Consider the following 21644-nt stretch of genomic DNA (forward strand, 5'->3'; position numbering starts at 1 on the left):
ATTTACCTCTGCTTAGTAAACTGATCTTTTACTGTAATCTCGCGAGATTATAGTAAAATCAGCCATTTTCCAGAGTTTGTAGACCGTTCTCCAGCATTTGGAGACCGTTCTCCCTTCGTTCGGAGAACTGCTTCATAAACTGCATTCACAGGAGAACTGTGTTCTCCGAGAGTGCTGGAGAACTGAGTAGCGATCTATTACTGCTGGTTCATAAACGGACACCTTAGTCTGGTGAGTGCGGTGTGTGGTGAAGAGTGCACATGGTGATTTACTCACTGAAAGTGGATCCACAAGGAGTTGCATTATATGATTCATTAACTTTCGTTATATCAGAAGAGCACATTTTATTTTACTTTGGAGATTTCTAGTTTTATTTGAATTAATTTGCTAATAGTTTGGATTATACATGTTTATATATGATTTATTAAAGCTGTCTTCTTTTATATACTGTATATTTTGGCATATTTTGTCACAGGTTTTGAGCTTGGTGAAAGATAGCTGCTGAATCTTACCAAACACAATTTTTTGTTCCCATTTACTGGATGCCAGTGTCTTTCTTTTGATGATAATATCCAGTCATAGGCTGGGGGCAGAGGTGTGATATAGCTCTACTGCTTACAGCAAGTTTAATAGTCATTAAATGTCATAGCTTAATAGTCATTAAATGTGATGGCTGCATTCGTTTTCTTTTTTTAGGCTTTTTAACAACACAATTTCTGTCTTAGGATCAATTCACACCAGCCGCTGCTTGGTAGTGGCTGGTGTGCAGTGCAATGGTGCTGGACAATTGAATTGCTGACCCTACCGCATCACAATGCTCCTTTTTTTTTTTAAACAAACTTTATTGAAACATCATACAGTGACACTTCATAAAGTCTTACTGGTCGCCAAACAATTGAGGCGGTGGATTTCCAGACCATACTTTTTTCAGCACATACGACCACAGTGCGGTCATATGAACTGGACATGTAGGAGACAAAACATTTTGGCTTGTTTTATGGTGGGATTGCTCTGGAATAGCTGCCGAAGGCAGTGCCAGTGCACCTGGTGTGAATTGGCACTCAGAGTGTCCCCAGGTACCTTAAGCCTAGTGCGCATGGGCTGAATGTTGAGCAGCATCAGGCAGTTCAATAGAAACCGGCTAACATTCGGCCCATTCGCCAGTTTCTGTTGAAGGGGCATGACCAAAAAATATCTGCCGATTGGATACAGATCACCTGTCTCAGAAAATGGCTGAGAACGTTGACCAGAGGGTTCTGGTGGTGGTGGTGGTGGGGCTGTTCCCCGTCACAACACAATAACATAGTAGGGGAGATTGCTGTGCTAACATTGGATAGTAAGCACAGAGTCTGAACGGTCAGGTTTTTTTTTTCAGCCTGCTGGGTTGAATGAAAAAAAAAAACTAGTAGTGTGCACTAGGCTTTAATGTGTCGCATGTGTTTCTTGGTCATCTGAAATGCCAGAAGATTGTAACAGTGCTTCTCTGCATGACCCAAAAAAAGACATGTAGATGCAAACTAAATTATTTTGCTTTCCTATAATTAGCCTCATGAAGCTCAGCTCTCTACTTCCTTTAACTTAGCTATAGCCTTGTACACACAATGAGAATTTCATGAATAACCGCCAGGTTTTTTTGCATGCTAGTCTCATATCGGAAATGAAGAGATTACTAAAGTTACAAAAATTCTCGTACAACAGAATACAACTTTGGAAGTAATGTAATGTATTGTATTGTGCCGTAATCTATTATGTTTCTGCATATGCGTGGTCTTGGTCTTCCTTTTTTTAAAAATGTATTTATTTATTACAGGTACTTATATAGAGCCATCTATTTTACGCAGCACTTTACATATATATTGTACATTCCCACCAGTCCCTAACCTTCAAGGGGCATACAATCTATGGTCCCTAACTTACATTCATACATACACATACTAGGGCCAATATAACCCTGGTTCACATATATGCGGCCGTGTGGGCCACTTTTTGCGTGGGCATGAGAGCCCATTCATTTGCCCCAGAACATGCAGGGAAGAAGTCCCTGCTCTTCTTCTGAAAACACAGCCCGCATGGGAACCTCAGTTCCCAGTACAGTTGTGATTTCCAGTGCGGGCGACGTGCCATTAGAATTAATGGCACCCGCCCGTGGTTACGCATTCTTCTGTGCGGGTGGTGCGGCTGCACGGATTTTTGTGCGGATTCGCTGCGGCACCACACGCACATATGTGAACTTAGCCTTAGACAGGATCCAGATTTTCCAGCTAATGGTCCGCCACCTGTGTACTTGCAGCCTGAGCGAGATTGTTATTGGGTCAGGTTAATTACGCAATTAACCCTTCATGCTGCCACCACCTCCTTTTTGTACAGAGAAAGAGGAAACTCGGCAATATCAGTAATAACACTATGACAGTTAAAATAATGGTCTGTATACCACTGTCACCACAGACAGGTTATACAGAGGGTTAAACACACACACACACAGTAGCGCTCTTAGAGGCAGGAATTCGTAGTTTGCATTAAAGGCGTTAGAAACAGTTCAACACTTTCAGAAAGTAAGATTTATTACTAAAAGGTCAAAAGGGTGCAATAAAAATATTTACAGAAAAAAGATGTAACCAATATATATATTGGATCCAGATTGCCCAACGCATCAAATTCAAACTGCTAACTCTGACCTACAAAGCCATTCACAATGCCGCCCTGAACTACATAACTGACCTGATACCTTCCCCTCCCTCCTAGATTGTAAGCTCGAAAGAGCAGGGCCCTCGAACCCCTCGTGTAGTGTATTGTTACTGTCTTGTCTCATGTTCTGTCCCCCTTGCTACTGTACAGCGCTGAGCATTCCCTTTGGCGCTATATAAATACTGTATAATAATAATAATAATAATAATTAACCTACCAGCATTTTTTTTTTTTTCGGAAAAATACTGTACTGATTAAATGAAAATTGTATGTTCTGGTATCATATGAGAAACATTTGTGTGTTTGTCTGTTGGGATAATTTTGCCTGAACTGTCATAATCAGCTCTCGAAAGCTGTGTACTAATGATCAGATTATCGCGCGATTGCTTCAAAAGCCGTATTTTTCCTCTGATTTTCTGATCATGTGTGCTAGGCATAACCATTGTCTTTTTATTCTATACAACCAACAGTCACAAACTGAAGACTGATACAATCAGCTGCTGCAAAGAGATGTATGTACCCTGTATAGAATATAGGAGGCTTTCTACAAACCAGCCCCTCCCCCTCCTCTCTGAGCCAACAAACAGCTTTTTTCACATTGACACTGCTCTGCAAGCGAACATCTGTGCAGGTTTTTTGACCCTAGCGCTCTTGTTCAAGGCAAATCCAAACACTGCCTGCCCATGCAGCCATCTATGCAGCCGCTAAATTGCTATTGTTTGTTTTAAGTATATGGCAATTAGAGAATGATAGTTTCTCTCACACAGCAAATAATAGCCTCATATATCAATACAAGGGGAATGTAGTTTCTGTGCACAGCAATGACCTATATTTATCTTCTGTGTGACTGTGTCAGATGTAGCAGCAATGTATCTTGAATTCATCAGGGAGCATTTTCCACTATAAAAACAAAAGAAATAGGGGGTAAAAATCCTGGTAAATGATAAGCTTTGTTGATGTTTATTTTACAGCTTAGAAATGCATCTGATTGGTCGGATATAGTTTTGTATCTTGCAGCCTGCTATGTACTCTAATTTTCATCAGCTTCTACATTCTTCATTCTTTCACTCTCTTCCTCTTTATCTTTCAACCCACTGCCTTTGATTACTGCTATATCTCCCTCTAATCTCCCTGCTGGTCTCCCCCTCCTTGGCAGTGTGAGGATCATTTACATTTTTATCACCTATTTCCACTTGCCTGACTTTCTCTGCTTTCCAAATTTTCTTCTTGTTATCTCGGTTTTATATCCTCAAAAATCTAGCATCTCTTTCTTACATGCCCGTATTTGACTTTTTGTCTTTCTTCTGTATATCCATTTATTTTCTACCTCCGAGCATCTGCCTTTCTTTCCTTCTCTCCCTCCTATTTCCTTCGCTGCTGACATAGCCTTGTCTCTTTTTCTTTCAGATTCTGGTGGCAGCTGGAGACGGACAGAAACAGAGACGGATTCATCTCTTGAAATCTACATCCCAGGGCACAGAGGCGGCTGGCACACTTATATACACAATCTCTGTCTTCTGTTCCCTGTCACCCTTTCCGTTCATTTTAACTTTCCACGGCTTGATAGAAAAACACTGGGAAACACAAACGAGTAACTGTTGGTTGCTCACCGGGAGCTAGCTGTTTGATCAGATACTATTATTGAGAAGAGACTTGTTCTCATATCCTGTCCCATAGAACATGATGTGCAGAATTTTGTCTAGGACTGTTATAAACGGACTGCGCTAAGCTTGGGCACAAATCTGCAGTCGGATATCATATCTTCCTTTGGCCCATCATTCTTGTTTTTTGCAACATGTCATACTGGTGGTTCTTTTTGACACTAGTTCCTTTCTTCTGGTACCTCCCACCAGGGGCAGAGAGTGATTGCTGGCTGATTGAAGGTGACAAAGGTTATGTCTGGCTAGCCATCTGTAGCCAGAATCAACCTCCATATGAAACCATCCCTCAGCATATCAACAGTACAGTTCATGATCTTAGGCTTAATGAAAATAAGTTAAAGATTATTGGCTATGCTTCCCTCTCCCGCTTTGGAAATCTAACAGACTTGAATCTCACAAAAAATGAGATCTCATATATTGAGGATGGAGCCTTTTTGGGACAATCCAACTTACAAATCCTGCAGCTTGGGTATAATAAATTGACCAATTTATCAGAGGGAATGCTGAGGGGTATGCCCAGACTACAGTTCCTTTTTGTGCAGCACAATTTGATAGAGGTGGTAACACCAGGAGCTTTCTCAGAATGTCCTAGCCTTATAAGCATTGATTTATCCTCTAACCGACTCACAAAGCTAGATGGTATTACCTTTGTCGGGCTTCAAGCACTAATGGCATGTGAACTGGCAGGAAATCCTTTTCATTGCAATTGTGAACTTTATGGCTTTCTTGGCTGGTTAGTCATGTTCAACAATTTTACTCGTAATTATGACCGCTTGCAATGTGAAAGCCCCAGAGAATTTTCTGGTTACCCTCTTCTCAGCCCAAGGCTTCACCATAGTCGAAATGCTATAACTGTCCTCCAAGCTCAGTGCAAGAATGGAGGCTATATACCACGTGAAAGGCCAACCCCTTTCATACCAAACTCCTTGCCTGATACAGATGAAAATTCTGGTTATAGTCCTGGGGATCTTCTTTCATCTGAGCCAACCCCCACTTCTACCACAGATTCTTCTGGCATACCCACTATTGAAATTCACCATGTAACAGGAAGTTCAGCTACTCTAATCGTCACTATTCCATCTCCTTATAAAAAGATGTACATTCTGGTACAGTACAACAACAGTTTTGTATATGATGTTACAACCCTGAAGCACAAGAAAGAATATATTACCTTGGATAAGCTGAAGGCTCATGTTAACTATACTTTTTGTGTTGCATCCATTCGGAACTCAAAGCGATACAACCATACTTGCCTGTTTGTTTTTACTCGGTCCAAGGATAAGGAAGAATTTTCTCCCAACACTTCCACCACCACTCACTATATTATGACTATATTAGGTTGCCTCTTTGGCATGGTCATCATTTTGGGAGTGGTCTACTACTGTCTAAGAAAAAAGAGAATGCAAGAAGAGAAGAAAAAATCCCTCAATGTGAAAAAGACTATTCTTGAAATGCGCTATGGTTCAGATGTTGACCCTTGTCTTGGAGGTCATTCTTCCCAGAAGCTCTCAGAACATCCTATTCCAATCTCCCGTATATCTTCACTTCCAACATCAGTTGGTGGGCTTGGAAGTGGAGGGGAGAAAGGAATGTCTTCTAAGCCAATGAACTCTCAGATGGGAACACCAAAAGGTCCAAAGGGCACAAATTATATGGAAGTACGAAGTGTGGAAGGACTAGACAGAAATCAAAGAGGTATTCCAGGTGGAGAAGAAGATGAAGAAGACTTTCGAGAATTGGACAATGGTGAAGGCTCAGCAGCTGAAATATCCACTATTGCCAAAGAAGTGGATAAAGTGAACCAAATTATCAATAATTGTATTGATGCCCTAAAACTTGACACGGCTTCTTTTTTAGGGGGAGGGGACCCGGAGCTGGGCTACGATTGCCAGTCAATTCCAGCCAGTTCTTCGGGTCATTTGGAAAGGTTGAGCTTCCTCTCTCCTCCCTACAAGGAGGGTGTTCATCCTCTTCAGCGCCAGCTGAGTGCAGATGCTGCCACAGTGGCAAAGAAACGCTGCAGCATTTCGTCTAGTGGCTCCATTAAGAGTGCCAGAGTTTTTAGCTTGGATGTCCCTGATCAGCCTTTAAAGTGTGACTCCAAATATATTGAGAAGAGCAGCCCCCTCAACAGTCCCTTGGACCGCCTTCCTCTTGTGTCCTCTGCGGGAGTTCACCATTTAGATGTCAAGCCTTCCTATCACTGTAGTGAGCATCGTCACTCCTTCCCTGCTCTTTATTATGAGGAAAGTGCTGATACATTAAGCCAGAGAGTGAGTTTCCTGAAACCCCTTTCTCGTTCCAAGAGAGACTCCAGCTATTCCCAGCTGTCACCCAGACACCATTTCTCTGGATACTCCTCTAGCCCAGAATACTCAACTGAAAACACCCACAAGATATGGGAGCGCTTCCGTCCTTACAAAAAACACACACGAGAAGAGGTCTACATAGCAGCTGGACATGCTTTGCGCAAAAAAGTTCAGTTTGCCAAAGGAGAGGACTTGCACGACATTTTGGATTACTGGAAAGGAGTGTCTGCTCAGCAGAAACTGTAACTGACACCTAAGAGGGTGCTAAGGGCCGGACAGGGCTGTGGACATGTTGAGAATTGTGGTGCTGAGGCACCGCAGTTTGCAGTTAAAGTTTACATTGGAGGTGGGGATGTACCCTCGTAAAAGGAGGGGAGAAAATTAGATTTCTGAGTTCTGCACAGGGAATTTTCTGGCACAGACCTCCTCCCTTTTTTAACACTTTCCCCCCTCGGCTCCATACACTGTAGTGGTGACTTTCCATTTATACATTTTGGTTTTAGAGTTATTTTTATTAATAATATTATTATGATAAAAAATCTATAGCCCAAAATGTTGCAAGCTGAATTCAAGCTCTAGCAATGAAGAAAATAGCCATCTCTTATTAAGTCAGTCATGTAGAATAATATTCTTATATTGTTTTTTCTTCAATGTTTGTATGAATTGAAGGCAATTCTTTGTGACACAAATTGGCTGTGGATCTGCAGTTTAATGATACTGGGATTTTTTATACCAAGAGCTTTGGAGAAAAGGCTATTCTGCTTACATTAATGATTACAGTGACCTTAAATGATACCTGTCATCGTAAGATAAAAATAACTATTGCTATTATATCTATACTGCAGGGTGCACTGGTATGGTAACTATCATAGCTAGGAAAAAGAAAGAACTGAGTGATCGTAATAAACTGTATTAAAGTGAGAGTAAGATCTCAAACTGAGAGTTTTCAGGCATGTTCCAAATTTCAGAAGAAATTAATCTATTTGAAGTGTGCATGCTGCTGGGAGAAGGTGTGCTTACAAAGAATTGGGGGAGGAAGACGCATTAGCCTAGATAGCAACTAGGAATTGTTTCTAAAAGAAGTGGCTAACTCAGCATAGTGTTTGACATGCTATTGCATCTGTATTAAAGGGGAACTGAAACCAGATTAAGTTGCATAATATTCAATTGTGAGCACTTCGTATATTGTTTTTCAAGCACCAAATCCCAAACAGCAGCACATAGGCCTGTCCATTGTAGGACAAAGTATATCTGCAATGGTTTATAATTCTGTACATCACAGACAAGCTAGTGACACTGATGGACTAATATAGGTAAAACAGTTATGTGGGTTTTTCCATTTTTTGGCAGACGGTGAACCACAAAAACTAAGGTGTTGATGAAGGCAATGGCCAATCACCCAACATATATGTGCTACAATATGTTTTGTTTGGTGTTTTCTTTCAATTAAAAACCTTTGGAAAATGTATATTGCAAGGAATGTGGCAAGTAATATCATGGGAGATCATTGAAAAAAGTATGAGCAAAGCAAACAAAGCCATGGTTCTGCAGTTGGACATAGTTATTAGAAAACTATTGTGAGAACCTATAAAAAGTTTACTGCATTTATTAAGATCACTTTAAAAAGGTACATCACAATAGAAAACCAATGGAATTTTGTATATAAATTTTCAAAACATTAAGAAGCCCATATTGAGACAGGCTTCATGGCCCCTTATTATTATTAATATTATTATACAGGATATATATAGCACCTACAGTTTACACAGTGCTTTACAACATAAGGGCAGAGAGTACAATTACAATACAATTTAATACAGTAGGAATTAGAGGGCCCTGCTCCTTAGAGCTTACAATCTAAGAGATCTTCAAATATATTTCCAGATCTGTTCTACTGCAACAAAGGCAATACTATTGTGGTCTTATAGAAACATGCTAATTCAGTTTAAACAGAGCAGACCCATAAGTTAATTTATTGTATGCATAAAGATTTTGGATTTTGCTATCCAAAATGTGAGATATCTGACTTTGTCAAGTTTTTCTAGGTCAGGAAAAATACAGTAGCATGAACAAATATATATTACTATGGGAGGTAAAAATGGCACCATGCTCCCTTTTGCTTAGGTCTAGTCTTAAACTGGATCTTTGGCTAACAGGAATTTTTTAGCACAGCCAGCCTAACGTATTCAGTTCAATGTATTAAAGTGTTACTAAACCCACAACAGTAAAATCAGTCTGTATATGCAGTAAAGCATGCTTGTTATACTCATTGTGGAACCTAAATGGTTGATCCTCTGTATTATGTAAAAATGCTGTTTGATCCTGTCTTCTCTGATCCTCCCCTTCTTCCAGTGTCCCCCTCTTATCTCCTGATAAGACATATAATGTGAAGTCACTCTGCATAAAAGCAGTTTGGTGTAGTGCTAGAGAGTTTTATTTTTCTTGGGAGAGTGCATGTGATCAGGAAAGGTTCAATCAGCACTGTCCAGACAGAGGTCAGGGGTTCTGCATCCTCCTAGAGCAAAATGAAAACTCCTCCTACAAGCTTTCACATGTACTCTGCTGGACACTGATAGAAGTTCCAAGACTGCTTCAACTGCTGAGGAGAAAAGGTATTTAGTAGTTTATACAGTATCTACTAAAATAATTGCACTTCCATGTTGTGTGTACTGTGGGAGATCAGATATAGTGAATGCAGGGTCCTGGATTTAGTAACACTTTAATGATTAGAAGCAGAAGGTTATGGACCCAGGAATGCTCTGCTCATTTTCCTTACAGGGGTCCCCTTTAAGTCTTTTCATTCATTTATAGGCATTGAAAAGTCATTATACTATTGCAATGGCACTTACAATTACCTATACCTGCCATGTTTGATGGAACAATTGCAACCTTTGGACCCTAAATAGCAAGACCATATAGACAAGCCTAGCTTTGGCTATAAACAAAGAATTATGAATTTACTGGTTAAATTGATTTGTGTTAAGCATTCATATTTTTAATTGAAAGCAGAAGATATCGACTTTATAAAATAAACGCTGCATGCTGCAGTTTTAGCACATTTTCCTCAGTTTGTAATGAAAGATGTATGTTTGACTTACAGATTGCAAGGTTTAAATTCAGCCTCACAGTATCACCCAGCAGTGGAGACATACGCACTACAGGTTAATAAAGAGAAACATCTTAAATAGGAGCTTTCATTTTTCTGTTACCTCCTGAATTGATGATATTGACCTATTTTATATATTCTCCCTGGTGTCCTCCACTTTACGAAGTCAGCTTGCAACATCACTTACTCTAGTGCATGGGCTTACCTTTGTCACCTCTACATTGCCCTGTGTTTTCTTGACTTTTTAGAAGCTGACTAATATTCCTTAGGTTATTTTTTATCTTTATAATTGTACCTATTGCTTACAAGCAGTGGGCGTGTCCATTTTGTAATCAAAACCAATATCCAGCCTATCAGCTCACTTGAAAGTGGTGATATCAGTGAATACTGCTTCACGAATATCGATTCAGAACACAAAATGGCGTCATCCATTGTTGGTAGGTGAAAGGAGCACTTTATGTTTTTTTGCTGTATTTTCAAAGACATGAATTGTTTTTGGCTTCTTGTTTTAAGATTTTTTATTTTGTATTTTTTTTTGGGTGGAATTGGGAGTGCGGGAGGGTTTGGGAGAAAGGGATGGAGGGACTTGTACACAAGGTTTTAGGCCAATAATTTTCAAAGGAGGAGATGGGAACTGTATTTTTTGCATGCATTAGTGTAAAAAACAAAAAAAACAAAAAAACAAAAAGAACAAAAAAACACAAAAGGTAAAGAAAAAAATAAATAAAAGCACTTGGCACAGTTCACTCTTAATGTATGTCCAGCAGTGATATGTGGTGACATCCTGCCTGCTGGGAATCTGCTGGTATCTAGTGGGAGAGATGAAGGTACACTGCTATAGGGAGAGGTAAATTAGAATGTAATCATTTATATGCTATAGCTATTCTATTTACCCCACAGCGCTTTTTATTTGAATAGGTTTATTACAGTAGCAAAAAATAAACTCTGTGAAAGAAGACCATGTGAGAGCCAGCAAGAGCAAGAAAACTCTGATGGCTATCTCCCTCACGTATCTTTTTTTTATTAAAAAAAAATTACCTCACTTATCTTTCATAATCTCAAGCTGTTTCTCTCTTATTATATTATTCTTTACTATATATTTTATATAATTTTGTATATCAACCCTTTAGGATCCATTCAAATCATTGCGCACAGCAGAAGTCAAGCTCACTGATCTGTAAAAGGTACATCATACTTTCTCCACTCCTTTTTTCCCCGTAAAATCACATAATACAGCTACAGGTGCTCAGCCAACTTCAGACCTCATCACCTCCTATCAACTGCAAATTCAATAACATTAGGCCACACATTGCTCATCTTCTTCACAAATCTTTATTTAGGGCCAGTTCACACCACAAAAATGCACTCCGGAGCCATAACTACTGATGAGCATAGGCCCGAATCCCAACTGATATTGCCTCAACCTTGCCCCCATCTAAGAAAAATACACGTAGAACAATTTAGTTGGAAAAAAGGGCAAGGCCACACCTCTATTTAAATTCAAACATGGACCAATTCAAAATAACCATTTTAACCAGTGGCAGTCACAGTTGTACTGTGAGCACATTTATAATATTGGGTTAACCCCTTGGCGCCGACCGCACGCAAATTAGCAGCCTCATAGAACTGGGCTTTTTTCCATGGGGCTGCTAATTTGCATACCTGACTTTCTGCTGGGAGCGCACCGCACGGCCGCACAGCATGCTCCCAGCACAAAGGGTGTCACTGAGAGCCAGGACCTGGAACTCCCAATTCCAGGACACCTGATCGCTATGATAGCCTTTGATTAACTGTCACAGTGATCAGTCACTGTGAAGCCCGCCCCACCTTGTTTTCTCTCTCTGAATGGAGGAGAGAGATACATTGTACATCTCTGATCAGTCACTGCGAAGCCCGCCCCACCTTGTTTTCTCTCTCTGAATGGAGGAGAGAGATACATTGTATCTCTCTCTGTCCTTTCAGAGTGATAAAAAAAAAAAGTGTGCAAAAAATAAATAAATTAATAAATAAAAATAATTAAAACATAAACAAAAATACCTAGATCAAGGTTTGATGTAGGTCTGTGCCAGGGTTAGTGTTTTAGTCAGGTTCAAAGGTCGGGGTCAGTTTTTTTTTTGAGGGGGGGGGCAGGGTTTTTTTTATTTTTAAATTGGTATCAATGTCAGTTAGTGGAAGCATAAAAAAAGAGAAAATTGCGCACTATGGTTTCTGTCCTGTACTATGGATACAAACAACTGCTAACATACACACATGTAGTATCGTTGCAATCGCCAGGAGCAGGAGAAATTATTTTGGGTTGTTCTTTGGTGGTAGGTTATGGTAGTAGCAAGAAACATACAGCTAAATTAGAAAAAAGTTTTTTTTTTACTTTTTTGGGCCAGTTTTCCTTTGGTAATAAAAAGAAATCAGGAGATATCGATTACAGTTTACTACCAAATAAAAGCCCAATTTGTCCTGAAAAAAAACAAGGTATAATACACCTGGATGCACAAAGTAGTTGTGATGATATGGATAGTTTTGCTAACACATGTCAAAGTTGCAAAATTGTGCTTACCCTTAGGCGTAAAGGGGTTAAAGAAGTCTAAAGGGGCCTGTCCTTATCATAACTGCTGGACAGACATTAGACCAATTCCAACATTCCAATCAAGGGACTTGGCCCATTCTGGCAACTTTATTGTTGGCACGGTCCACAATCCACTGAAAAAGCTGTGACACATCAACAATAGGGTGGGCAACTCCTCCAAAATGCAGTTCTTCAAATGTCAAGATTTTACCTCAGAACAGCATTATAATTGAGTTCAGGCTCCACCGAATCACCTCAAGTCATTTGAACAATAGACTTTGGCCAATTTACACAGCATGTATCACCACACCCAATTTCAAACCATGACCCCATCACTCCCCCTATGGGGGTCAAGGAGCCCTCATTCCAGATACGTTTTTGCTTACAGTTCATACCACACAGTTTTGATGCAGTTTGCTATGTTCCAGTATAGTTTTGTGCAGAAAAAATTCAGCATGTTCTACTTTTTTTTCTGCACAGGAAACTGACTGGAACTGACTGCGCTGGTGTGAACTAGTGCCATCAGAATACATGGAAAATACTGTGCATTCATTTTTGATGTAGAAAAAAAACACACTGGACTGCATCCAATGTGAACTAGCCCTTTGGCAGAAACACTCCTTCATACATCCATTACTCTTTGATTAAGCCCCAGCAGGGAGCAAAATGCTTAAGAAGGGAAGAGCAGGATGGAGATACCACCTTTGATTTTATTTTTAAACCTTGGGGTTGAACTCCTCCCATGTACGACTTACCCACCCTCCGACCACCACCGATTCCCTCGCTTGCTTTAAATCTTTTAACCTTAACGGTACAATTTGAGGAGAAAGTTAGGGGATAAGAGAAAAAAAAAAAAACTCATACTACCCCAACTAACTCCTCGCTACCTCCCCCCTACCTACTTCCTGCCATACTTCTTTTCCCCCAATGCCTATTTCAATCTCTGTTTCCCACCCACTAATCCTTATTCTCTGCAGTTCCAGTCTGTCACAGAAGTCTCTTAAGTCCTCGGGAAATCTCAAATATGCTGTAACACCGTTCTTCCATCCGATCAGACACTCTGGGTTACCCCATCTATAATGGACATTTCTTGATCTCATCTGCTCTAATAGGGGCCTCAAAGCTCTTCTTCTCCACAAAGTCTCGTACGATAGGTCCGCAAAAATCTGGATATTTATATCTCCATAGTTAATAGAAGTTCGGGAAGAGCAGGATGGAATGTCTCTACCGTGGGTTTAAATAAAGCTTTTTGAAGAAGTAGATGAGCAGTATGTGGCCAGACATGAATAAACTCACTGATTTGTAGTTTCCAAATTTTATCACTTAACTCTTGTTGAGTACTACACTATCAACCATACTTCAGTCTTGTGGAAGTATTTATTTTAAAAGAAAAGTCTAATAAAAGAAGATATAGTCACATATTCATTTCTGATCTGAATTCCTTTGGCACATGGGGATGCATGCCATCTGGTTGAGTGGTTTATTGAGTCTAATCTTGTTTAGGCAACTGCTGTGTTGGACAAAAAAACCTTTCCAAGAATATTTTCAGCAAGGACAGAAAAATACCTGTTGATCGTGCCAGGAATGCAGTGTCCTTGTCACTTCCTGCAACCTGCTTAGAAAGCAAAACAATTTTATCTTTGTTCTGTAAACTACTACTCCTATTATCCTACAATGGAAATAAACAAAGGCAGACATGTTTGAAGTCCAGGTTGGGTGTCAACCATGGCTCTCCAGAGTTGAAGTGGAGAAGTAGGTGTACATACCAATAGACAGGATTACCAAGAGAAATAAAATGGAAACAAATCTGAAAAAAGAAAACTAATACAGCCACCACATCTAAGGACTGGTAAACTGCTATATATAACATTTTGGTTATTGGGTTTAGACACACGACACACTTTACCAATACAAAGGAGATACAAAGGCATAACGACACAGAAACAGTGCAACATTTCAATTTTAAACACTGGTTAAATGTTAGCACTCAAAATATTTCATATATCTTCAAATCCCTTTATGTGTAAGAGATTAAAATACTCCAAACCTCAAAAGCACCCACCCAATTAATGTAGTTGTATATCTATGGTTTCGTTGTAGTGGGGTGTGCAGCATTTGAATGCTTTACTTTTTCTTAATTCATTCTTCCCCACAGGCAACCTGCATCTTTTGAGGTTGTTGTTTTGTGAAAAGCAACAGGTTGTAGCAGTATGAAATATATTCCATGTACTTTTAACAGTTACTTCATTTGTACTATCTGAAATAGGATAACAAAAGAGCATCACATGACATTTAAACATTCGTAAAAAGAAAAAAAAAAGGTGTAATACAAACACCAATAATATTCTAGCTAAAATATGTAGGGGAAAATATTTAACATGATTAGTTATGCTTTCTAAGAAAAATAATACAAATAAAAGAAATAACGATGACTACTAACACTGGTTTACATCTTACATATAGAAATTGGGCTGTGTAAAGGGTGGAAATTAATTAATATATATTTACAATAAACAGGCTAGCTTGGGATAAAATCTCTAGCTACAATAAATATTCAAAACTGGCATGGGAAGCTTTAAAATTAAATATGTTTGTCTATATGAAATATCATTAGCTTAACGAGGGTACAACAAAGGATAACTGCTTTCCAGTAAACAGAGTATGTTTTTTTCCAGTTCAGTGAATGGACTGCATAGCGAATTATGGTGATAAAAAGTTCAGAAGAACAGAAAGAGGGGTTGCTGCAAAGTTCATTTGGGTCAAGGTTAAGTAATGGATAATGCAAATGTATAAAAAGAATGTTGTGTAGTGTTGTGTTGCAGCCTAGCTGAATACTGGGGAGAATATCCTTCATGTGCACAGACATGTTGTGAGAAGTCACCTGTACTGTTTATTCCATTCCTGGTGAGATAGGTTGACACCTTTAGGGTGAATGAGGTTCTATTGGCAAAATATCCGCCTCTGAGGTCCCTTACAGTAGCCAACCTGTGGGTTCCTGGCTTGTCCCAGCCATCACATACAGTAGCCCATTCCATACCTCCTTCAGGACTTATGGAACTGACCCACCTGATAGCAGCCACTCCCAGCACACATTTTGACCAACTTCCCAGGCAGACACCCACCAGACTATTTATACACAATTCTTTTTTCCAAGATGCCCAACACTGGCAAGGCAGGGTTGACTCTTCCTCGTTATCTATGGTACACCCCCAATCACTAGTTTGGGCACCTCTATCTGCTACCTAGGCACTTGATGTGCCTACACTTCACTGCAGGGGTCCCTACCCTAAAGCAACATGTGCGTGGGTACTGGGACAGAATCCTTGCCCTTCACTTGCCCCTGTGGGCCAACCAAAAATACAGGGCTAGTACGTACAGGCCTGGCTCAGGCCACATCATCAGTACGTTGTCCATAAGCACACTTTTAATTCCTTATATCTTTATACCTGCACGTATGGTGGGCCTCAGACAGTGTGCAAAGTATTATTCATGACTTTCACCATACTTGCTGGGCCCGACATATTCATCAAGTAGGTATTTCACAAGGTGCATCCTCTAGCATAGTTTAACAGTGTACTTTTTTACTTCACAATAGCAAGGTTTCACCTCAGAAACAAGAAGCAGTTATAGGCTTAGTCAAATTGATCTGCATTTGAACAAGTTTCTTCAAAAGTTCATTTAAATACATCTCCTCCCATGTAATCATCAGTTCTCAGTTAATCAAATAATTAAGAGTTCTCTCGCAGATGGTGGTGTACCTTAACGTGCCCAACAGCAGGCATGTGCATCTTTGGCGTATTGAAGAAAGGAAAGTCTCTTAAAGCCTCTCTCTCCTGTGGCTCTTATCTTTCCACTAGGCAGGCTGGACTGCCTAGAACTAAACTCCACCCAGAGTATATACGGTATGTGATCCTGCCAGACAGACAGCTTCCAAACAGCTTCCTCATAAACTAGCTCCTGTTCACGTTCTATGACATCAAATGTCCCTCAGGGACACATGGAAACTCTCAGTCATAGTCTAGCTGGATTTTATGGCATAAATAGCACTGCAGCAAAGATAGCCCAGGTGAGAAAATTTGCAGCTCTCCACACAACTAAGGGTCCATGCATGCTAGAGACAGAAAAAGAGGCATAAAAAAAGTTCATAGTGGCTCATATTGCAAAAGAGTTTATGAGAATGTATGGGTGTTTGCCCTTATAAGCATTTTTTCCAAAACATTCCCCTCTGCTTATTTTTCAATGTACACTTGAAAATGCTGAACACTCCTAAACACGTTTTTGAGTGTTAAGAAATTTTTATACCCAAAAGCTCCTTTCAAAAACGCAATTCTGATATTTTTTTCTGCCTTTAAATGCTGCTCAGAAAATAGGCCTGTAAATTCCCTGATGTGCATGGACACATAGACTAACATAGAGCTGCTTCTACAGGCTGAAGAAAAAAATGCAAAATGCCTGTATAAGCAGCAGTTTTTATGTTTTAAAGTCCTGAACTTGAGCATCACGCAGGAGAGAATGGAGACAACCCCAATGGGCCTGATTCCGGAGGCTCAGACATTAACAAATATACTTCCTCCCATATAAATATACTTCCTCCCAGGATGCCGATGGTAGAGGCAGTTGTGACACAAGGGAGGGTACCAGCGCCACATGTCACTGTCATTGAGTTCTCCCTGTCTATGTTTCCAATTCTCAACTGCTGCAGCCTGTGGTAAGCCACACGGTGTGCCCAGGGAAGCAGGGGGAGCCATAGATACTGCTGGTAAAGTGTCAGGTAAGTAAGGTAGAACTTCAGGAAAAAGACAACACTAGACTAGGGCAAGGGATATCGGCCTCTGACACCACTTGCCTCTTCTCCTGATTCTGTCGCGTGTGTGTACATGGGTTCCATGGATGAGGCCTGACAGCTTGAACCCTAGTTGCTCAACCAAAATGGGGTTCTTAAGGCCACAGGACAAGAAACATAGGTAATGTCGAACATGGGTGACGGGTCCAGTATCTCTCTGTTCTCTGGCCTTAAGGTGTAAAGAAGCACCAAGCATTGAGGACACTTCACCCAGGGGGTGGTCTTCCTCACCACCTGCCAACAAGCTGGGCATACAGGTAATAGCATCTCCTGTATACCCCTTCAACACCTAGTGATTCCTGCTCTGTCATCTTCCTGAAATCTGGTGTTAACTAGTGGCTTCTCTGCATCAACCTCTGCAAGTGCCACGGGCGCCATGTCACTTGTTTTACACATCTCTTTGGGTCACTCCAGACCCTGTAATTCTCACTTGGGACAGTCCAACAGATTGCTTCATGTAGGGCACCCCCAGGTGGCTCATCCTGCTGCTCCAAAATGTGGGCAGGTCCTGATCCTCGGGCAGAATACCTGCCTTTCACTTATGCCTGGGAACCCAAAAAAAATTACAGGGCTTATATGTTCAGGCTTGGCTTAGGCCACATCAACAGTCCATTGCCCCTAAGCACTCTTCTCATTCCTTATACTTTTACACCTGCATGTATGGTGTGTCTCAGACAGGGTGCTAAGTGTTATTCAGGACTTTTTACACTCTTGTCATATTGCGGGTGTTCCTTGGCAATCATGCCACCCAGACTAGAGGTGCCTCTTGTGCCAGACCTGACATCTTAAGCATGGTTACAGGACAGGCTTTTCATTCTCCATCCACCACCATCCCCTAGCCCAGTCAAGTTTGCCTACAGTTGGGTACACCGGGTTTCCTCTTTAGTGTGTACTTCATGAGATGTACTGTCTAACATAGTTTAATGGTGTGCCATTTCACAATGGCAGGGTTGATAAGGTTCCACTACAAACACAAAACAGCTATAGGCTTGGTCCAGCTTCATTTTTTTTTAACAAGTTTCTTCAAAAGTCCATTAAAGCACACCTCTTCTCTTGTAATCACCAGTTCTCAGTTACTTAATAGTTCTCTTGCAGATAATGGTGTACCTTAGTGTGTCCAACAGCAGGGGTGCCCATTTCTGGGGTAGTGAAGAAAGGAAAGTTTCCTAAGGCATCTTCCACCTGTGGCTCTTATCTTCCCACTAGGAAAGTTGGACTGGCCAAAACTAAGCTCCACCCAGAGTATATATATATATATATATATTTATATATATACTGTATATATGTGATCCTGACAGGAGAAAATGAAGTTATCTCCCTCCTGGAAGGTTTTTACAGAAGAAACTGCCTGCAAACATCTATTGGCCAATTTGGGGAACTACATCTTATGTACCCCTGCTCTACAAGACTTTGTATAAGCACACAAGGCATCAGGATGTTGCGACTTTCGAGTCACATGACATCACTTTTCTTAGACCTGCACCAGCCTCCACTTCCTCTTATTTTTCTCCTGCGCCCAATACTACTTCTGCTACAGGACAAACAAATATTTTACATCATTTTTTTCACAAGAATAATGCTCCACTGAAGTCTACAACAGATAAACTGATTAACAACATAACAGCTCTAAAAATCTTAATAGGTACAATAAAACTATTCTGTCAGCTCACATCAGCTAGAAAAATTGTGTAAATGCTTGCTATGAAAATAGCCTCTACTACTCTTTAAATATGACATGTTATGGAGCAGCAGCATGATATAACTAAGAATCATGTCTGCTAATTGGGCAGCAATAACCTTGGGGACAGCCTTGGGGCTGCATCTGTCCAATAAGCAGGACAGAAGGAATAGTTTACCTCTGCCCTTTCCTACATAATATTGATATGAGAATAACCCCAGGGCAAGTCAAGAATACATGAGTATCCTGACTCTAATTAGCTGCCCCGAGTCCCATCCACTCTCATGCCAACCGTTCATTACTCATTTTAAGCTGGAATACTGAGAATAGAAAAGAGTAGTGTGTAATTATCATACCTCTACTGTTGACTTGAACACAACATTATGGTCAGCCTTAATTACACATGTTTCTTTATTTCATCATTTGTCCATGCACACAATGGGGGGGGGGGGGGGGGGATTTACTAAAACTGGAGCACACAGCATCTTGTGCAGCTGTGCATAATAACCAATCTGTTATTTTATGTCTGTGTCCCATCAAAAATATTTTATTCAATTTCCCATCTCAGTAACATGATGAGAAGTTTAATAGTATGATTTTTTTATGCATTTTTTCATCTGACTATCAGCTTTATAGTATAAGTGATTCTAGCTGTAAAGCCTCCCCATCACTTCTACAGTGTTCATAAGGTGTTGCCTGCGCACTACAGCCTACCCCGCCACATGTCCAGACTTACCTGCCCCTACTGGGTGTCCATGGCAGGCCTCCATGGCAGGTGTCAGGATGGAAAGCAGTAGAAGACCAGTAAACCTCTGTTCCTGATGTTCCCTTTAAAAATAATCTATTATCCACACTATGTTATTACATATGGGGTTTGTCAGCCCCCTTGTGATAGCAATAAAGTTAAGGAAAAAGAAGCTTGTAAAAAATTTAAGTTTATTTAAACAAAGAAACAAAAACATAGAAGCCCCCTGCACCCATATACACACATATGAACACAAAGCGCAGGTCAGGCGTGTACACATATGAAAAAGATGGTTGTTTACTATTTATCAGGTACCTCTGAACACACTGCAAAGAGAAGGACAATTTTAGGGCTATCATTTATGGTAAAGTGTAAACTGATGACCTTTAAGGCATTTAAAGTGTCACCTATTGATATTTTGGGGTCTCGCATTTTTTTTTTTAACAATTTTGCCGGCAAACATAATTTTTAGGTATGAAATATTTGGTATCTATTTACTTTACAAGACCTCATCGTCACAATTTTACTGAAAAAAATGAATGCTTTGTTTAACCATTGACTGCTCACAGTAAATATACATGCACCCCCTGCTGACTCATGCTGTGATTGAACACAGCCTGAGTTTGGCAGCTGATTTTAGCCAATGATTTTACAAAAACACAGAACTCAGTGTACTGTGAACAGCAATCTGGCTGTTTCTTCTCCCTGAAAAGCAGGGGGAAAAACAGCCAGATAGTAAGGTAAAAGCAGGACATATTACACACATTACACATTGTTGTATATTTTCATTTATATAATAAAAAAAAGAGTGCTGATCAAATGCCATCAAAAGAAAGCTCTATTTGTATGAACAAAAAATTAATTTTATTTGTGTACAGTGTTGCATGACTGATCAATTACCAGTTAAACTAGCACAGGGCTGAATAGCAAAAAAATGCCATGGTCATGAGGGGGTAAAAACGTCTGGAGGTCAAGTGGTTAAATGTATTGTTAAATAAAACAACATAAATATGTATTTCACTTCTTAAAATTGACTTCCCTGTTCTATCATAGGTGCTCTTCCTAATTATATTTTATATGTTTGGATTTAATATAAAATAATGACTGACTTTCTAAATGTATTACATATAGAAAACACAACATACCTATACTAATATCAATGAAGACAAATCTTTTCATGACCCAGAATCCCCGGAGGGCTGTGGAGTTATAGCATTAAAGCAAATTAATGAGAAATGAATGCTCCCCATTAGACTATACACAGCACTACTAATTGGCTGTTGTTTGAAGAACATTAAGAATTAAATCCACCTGGTGTCAATGATTTCAAGACACCCATTTTATCTTCTTCTCTGACCCAGCAGATACCAGCAGTTATGTCCCCTAACTTATGAGGACAGCAAGGATTTGGGAAGTCCTTTGGTTTGTTGTCTTTCCAGATTTTGTTTTATTGGCACGCATTGTTCCTGAAAAAAAGAAAAAAAAGGATTATTGGATGGAAAAAAATCTATTTCTATATTTGCAATAAATTTCTTATGAAATCCAGAAGTATGTTTGTGGTTCATTAGACAGTAAAGAATTATAACAATTCTGTCAAGAAGGAAGTTCCCTTTGTTTGGGATCCAACTCATTAAAGGGCAAGTCCACCTTCATAACATTTTCTAATACGAGTATGTTTTGTAATTTTTTACTTTGCTGCGTCCATTTGCTTGTCTTGTTTTTTCAGAGAAGGAAGAGGCCTCTGGAATCTAATTGACCTGACTACAACTGCCAGTCATGCACAGTGCAATGCAGGACAGCTCACAGCAGCTTCAGAAACAGACAGTATAATAAGGGACGTCTAAAGGCATATTATTTATAATAAGACTAACTCACACTGAGTGGATCACAGATAATTGTATGTGAATGTCATTAGTATGTAAGTGGTTTAACAAATGTTAGTGTGAAATATACTGAAAACTATGCATATATTTTAATGAAATGTAACAGCAAAAGCAGTGACCCAGTAGGGCCAAAAGGACTATGAAGTACAGAAGAGTAGACATGTTACTGAA

General features: G+C 39.9%; 1 protein-coding gene across 1 annotated transcript in view; it reads left to right on the forward strand.

Annotated features, from left to right (window-relative positions):
* ELFN2 (extracellular leucine rich repeat and fibronectin type III domain containing 2) overlaps positions 1-21138 on the forward strand; it is a 176513-nt gene extending 155375 nt beyond the window's left edge. The window contains exon 2 of the mRNA XM_089681936.1: positions 4093-21138. Coding sequence (XP_089538062.1) covers positions 4481-6901 — 2421 coding nt within the window. The 5' untranslated portion in view covers positions 4093-4480 and the 3' untranslated portion in view covers positions 6902-21138. The remainder of the gene's footprint in view (positions 1-4092) is intronic.
* Positions 21139-21644: the final 506 nt, after the last annotated feature.

The sequence above is a fragment of the Staurois parvus genome, unplaced genomic scaffold (genome assembly GCF_062004578.1).
Source record: "Staurois parvus isolate SC_StPar_1 unplaced genomic scaffold, SC_StPar_1.0 ptg000282l, whole genome shotgun sequence".
Classification (NCBI taxonomy): Eukaryota; Metazoa; Chordata; class Amphibia; order Anura; family Ranidae; genus Staurois; species Staurois parvus.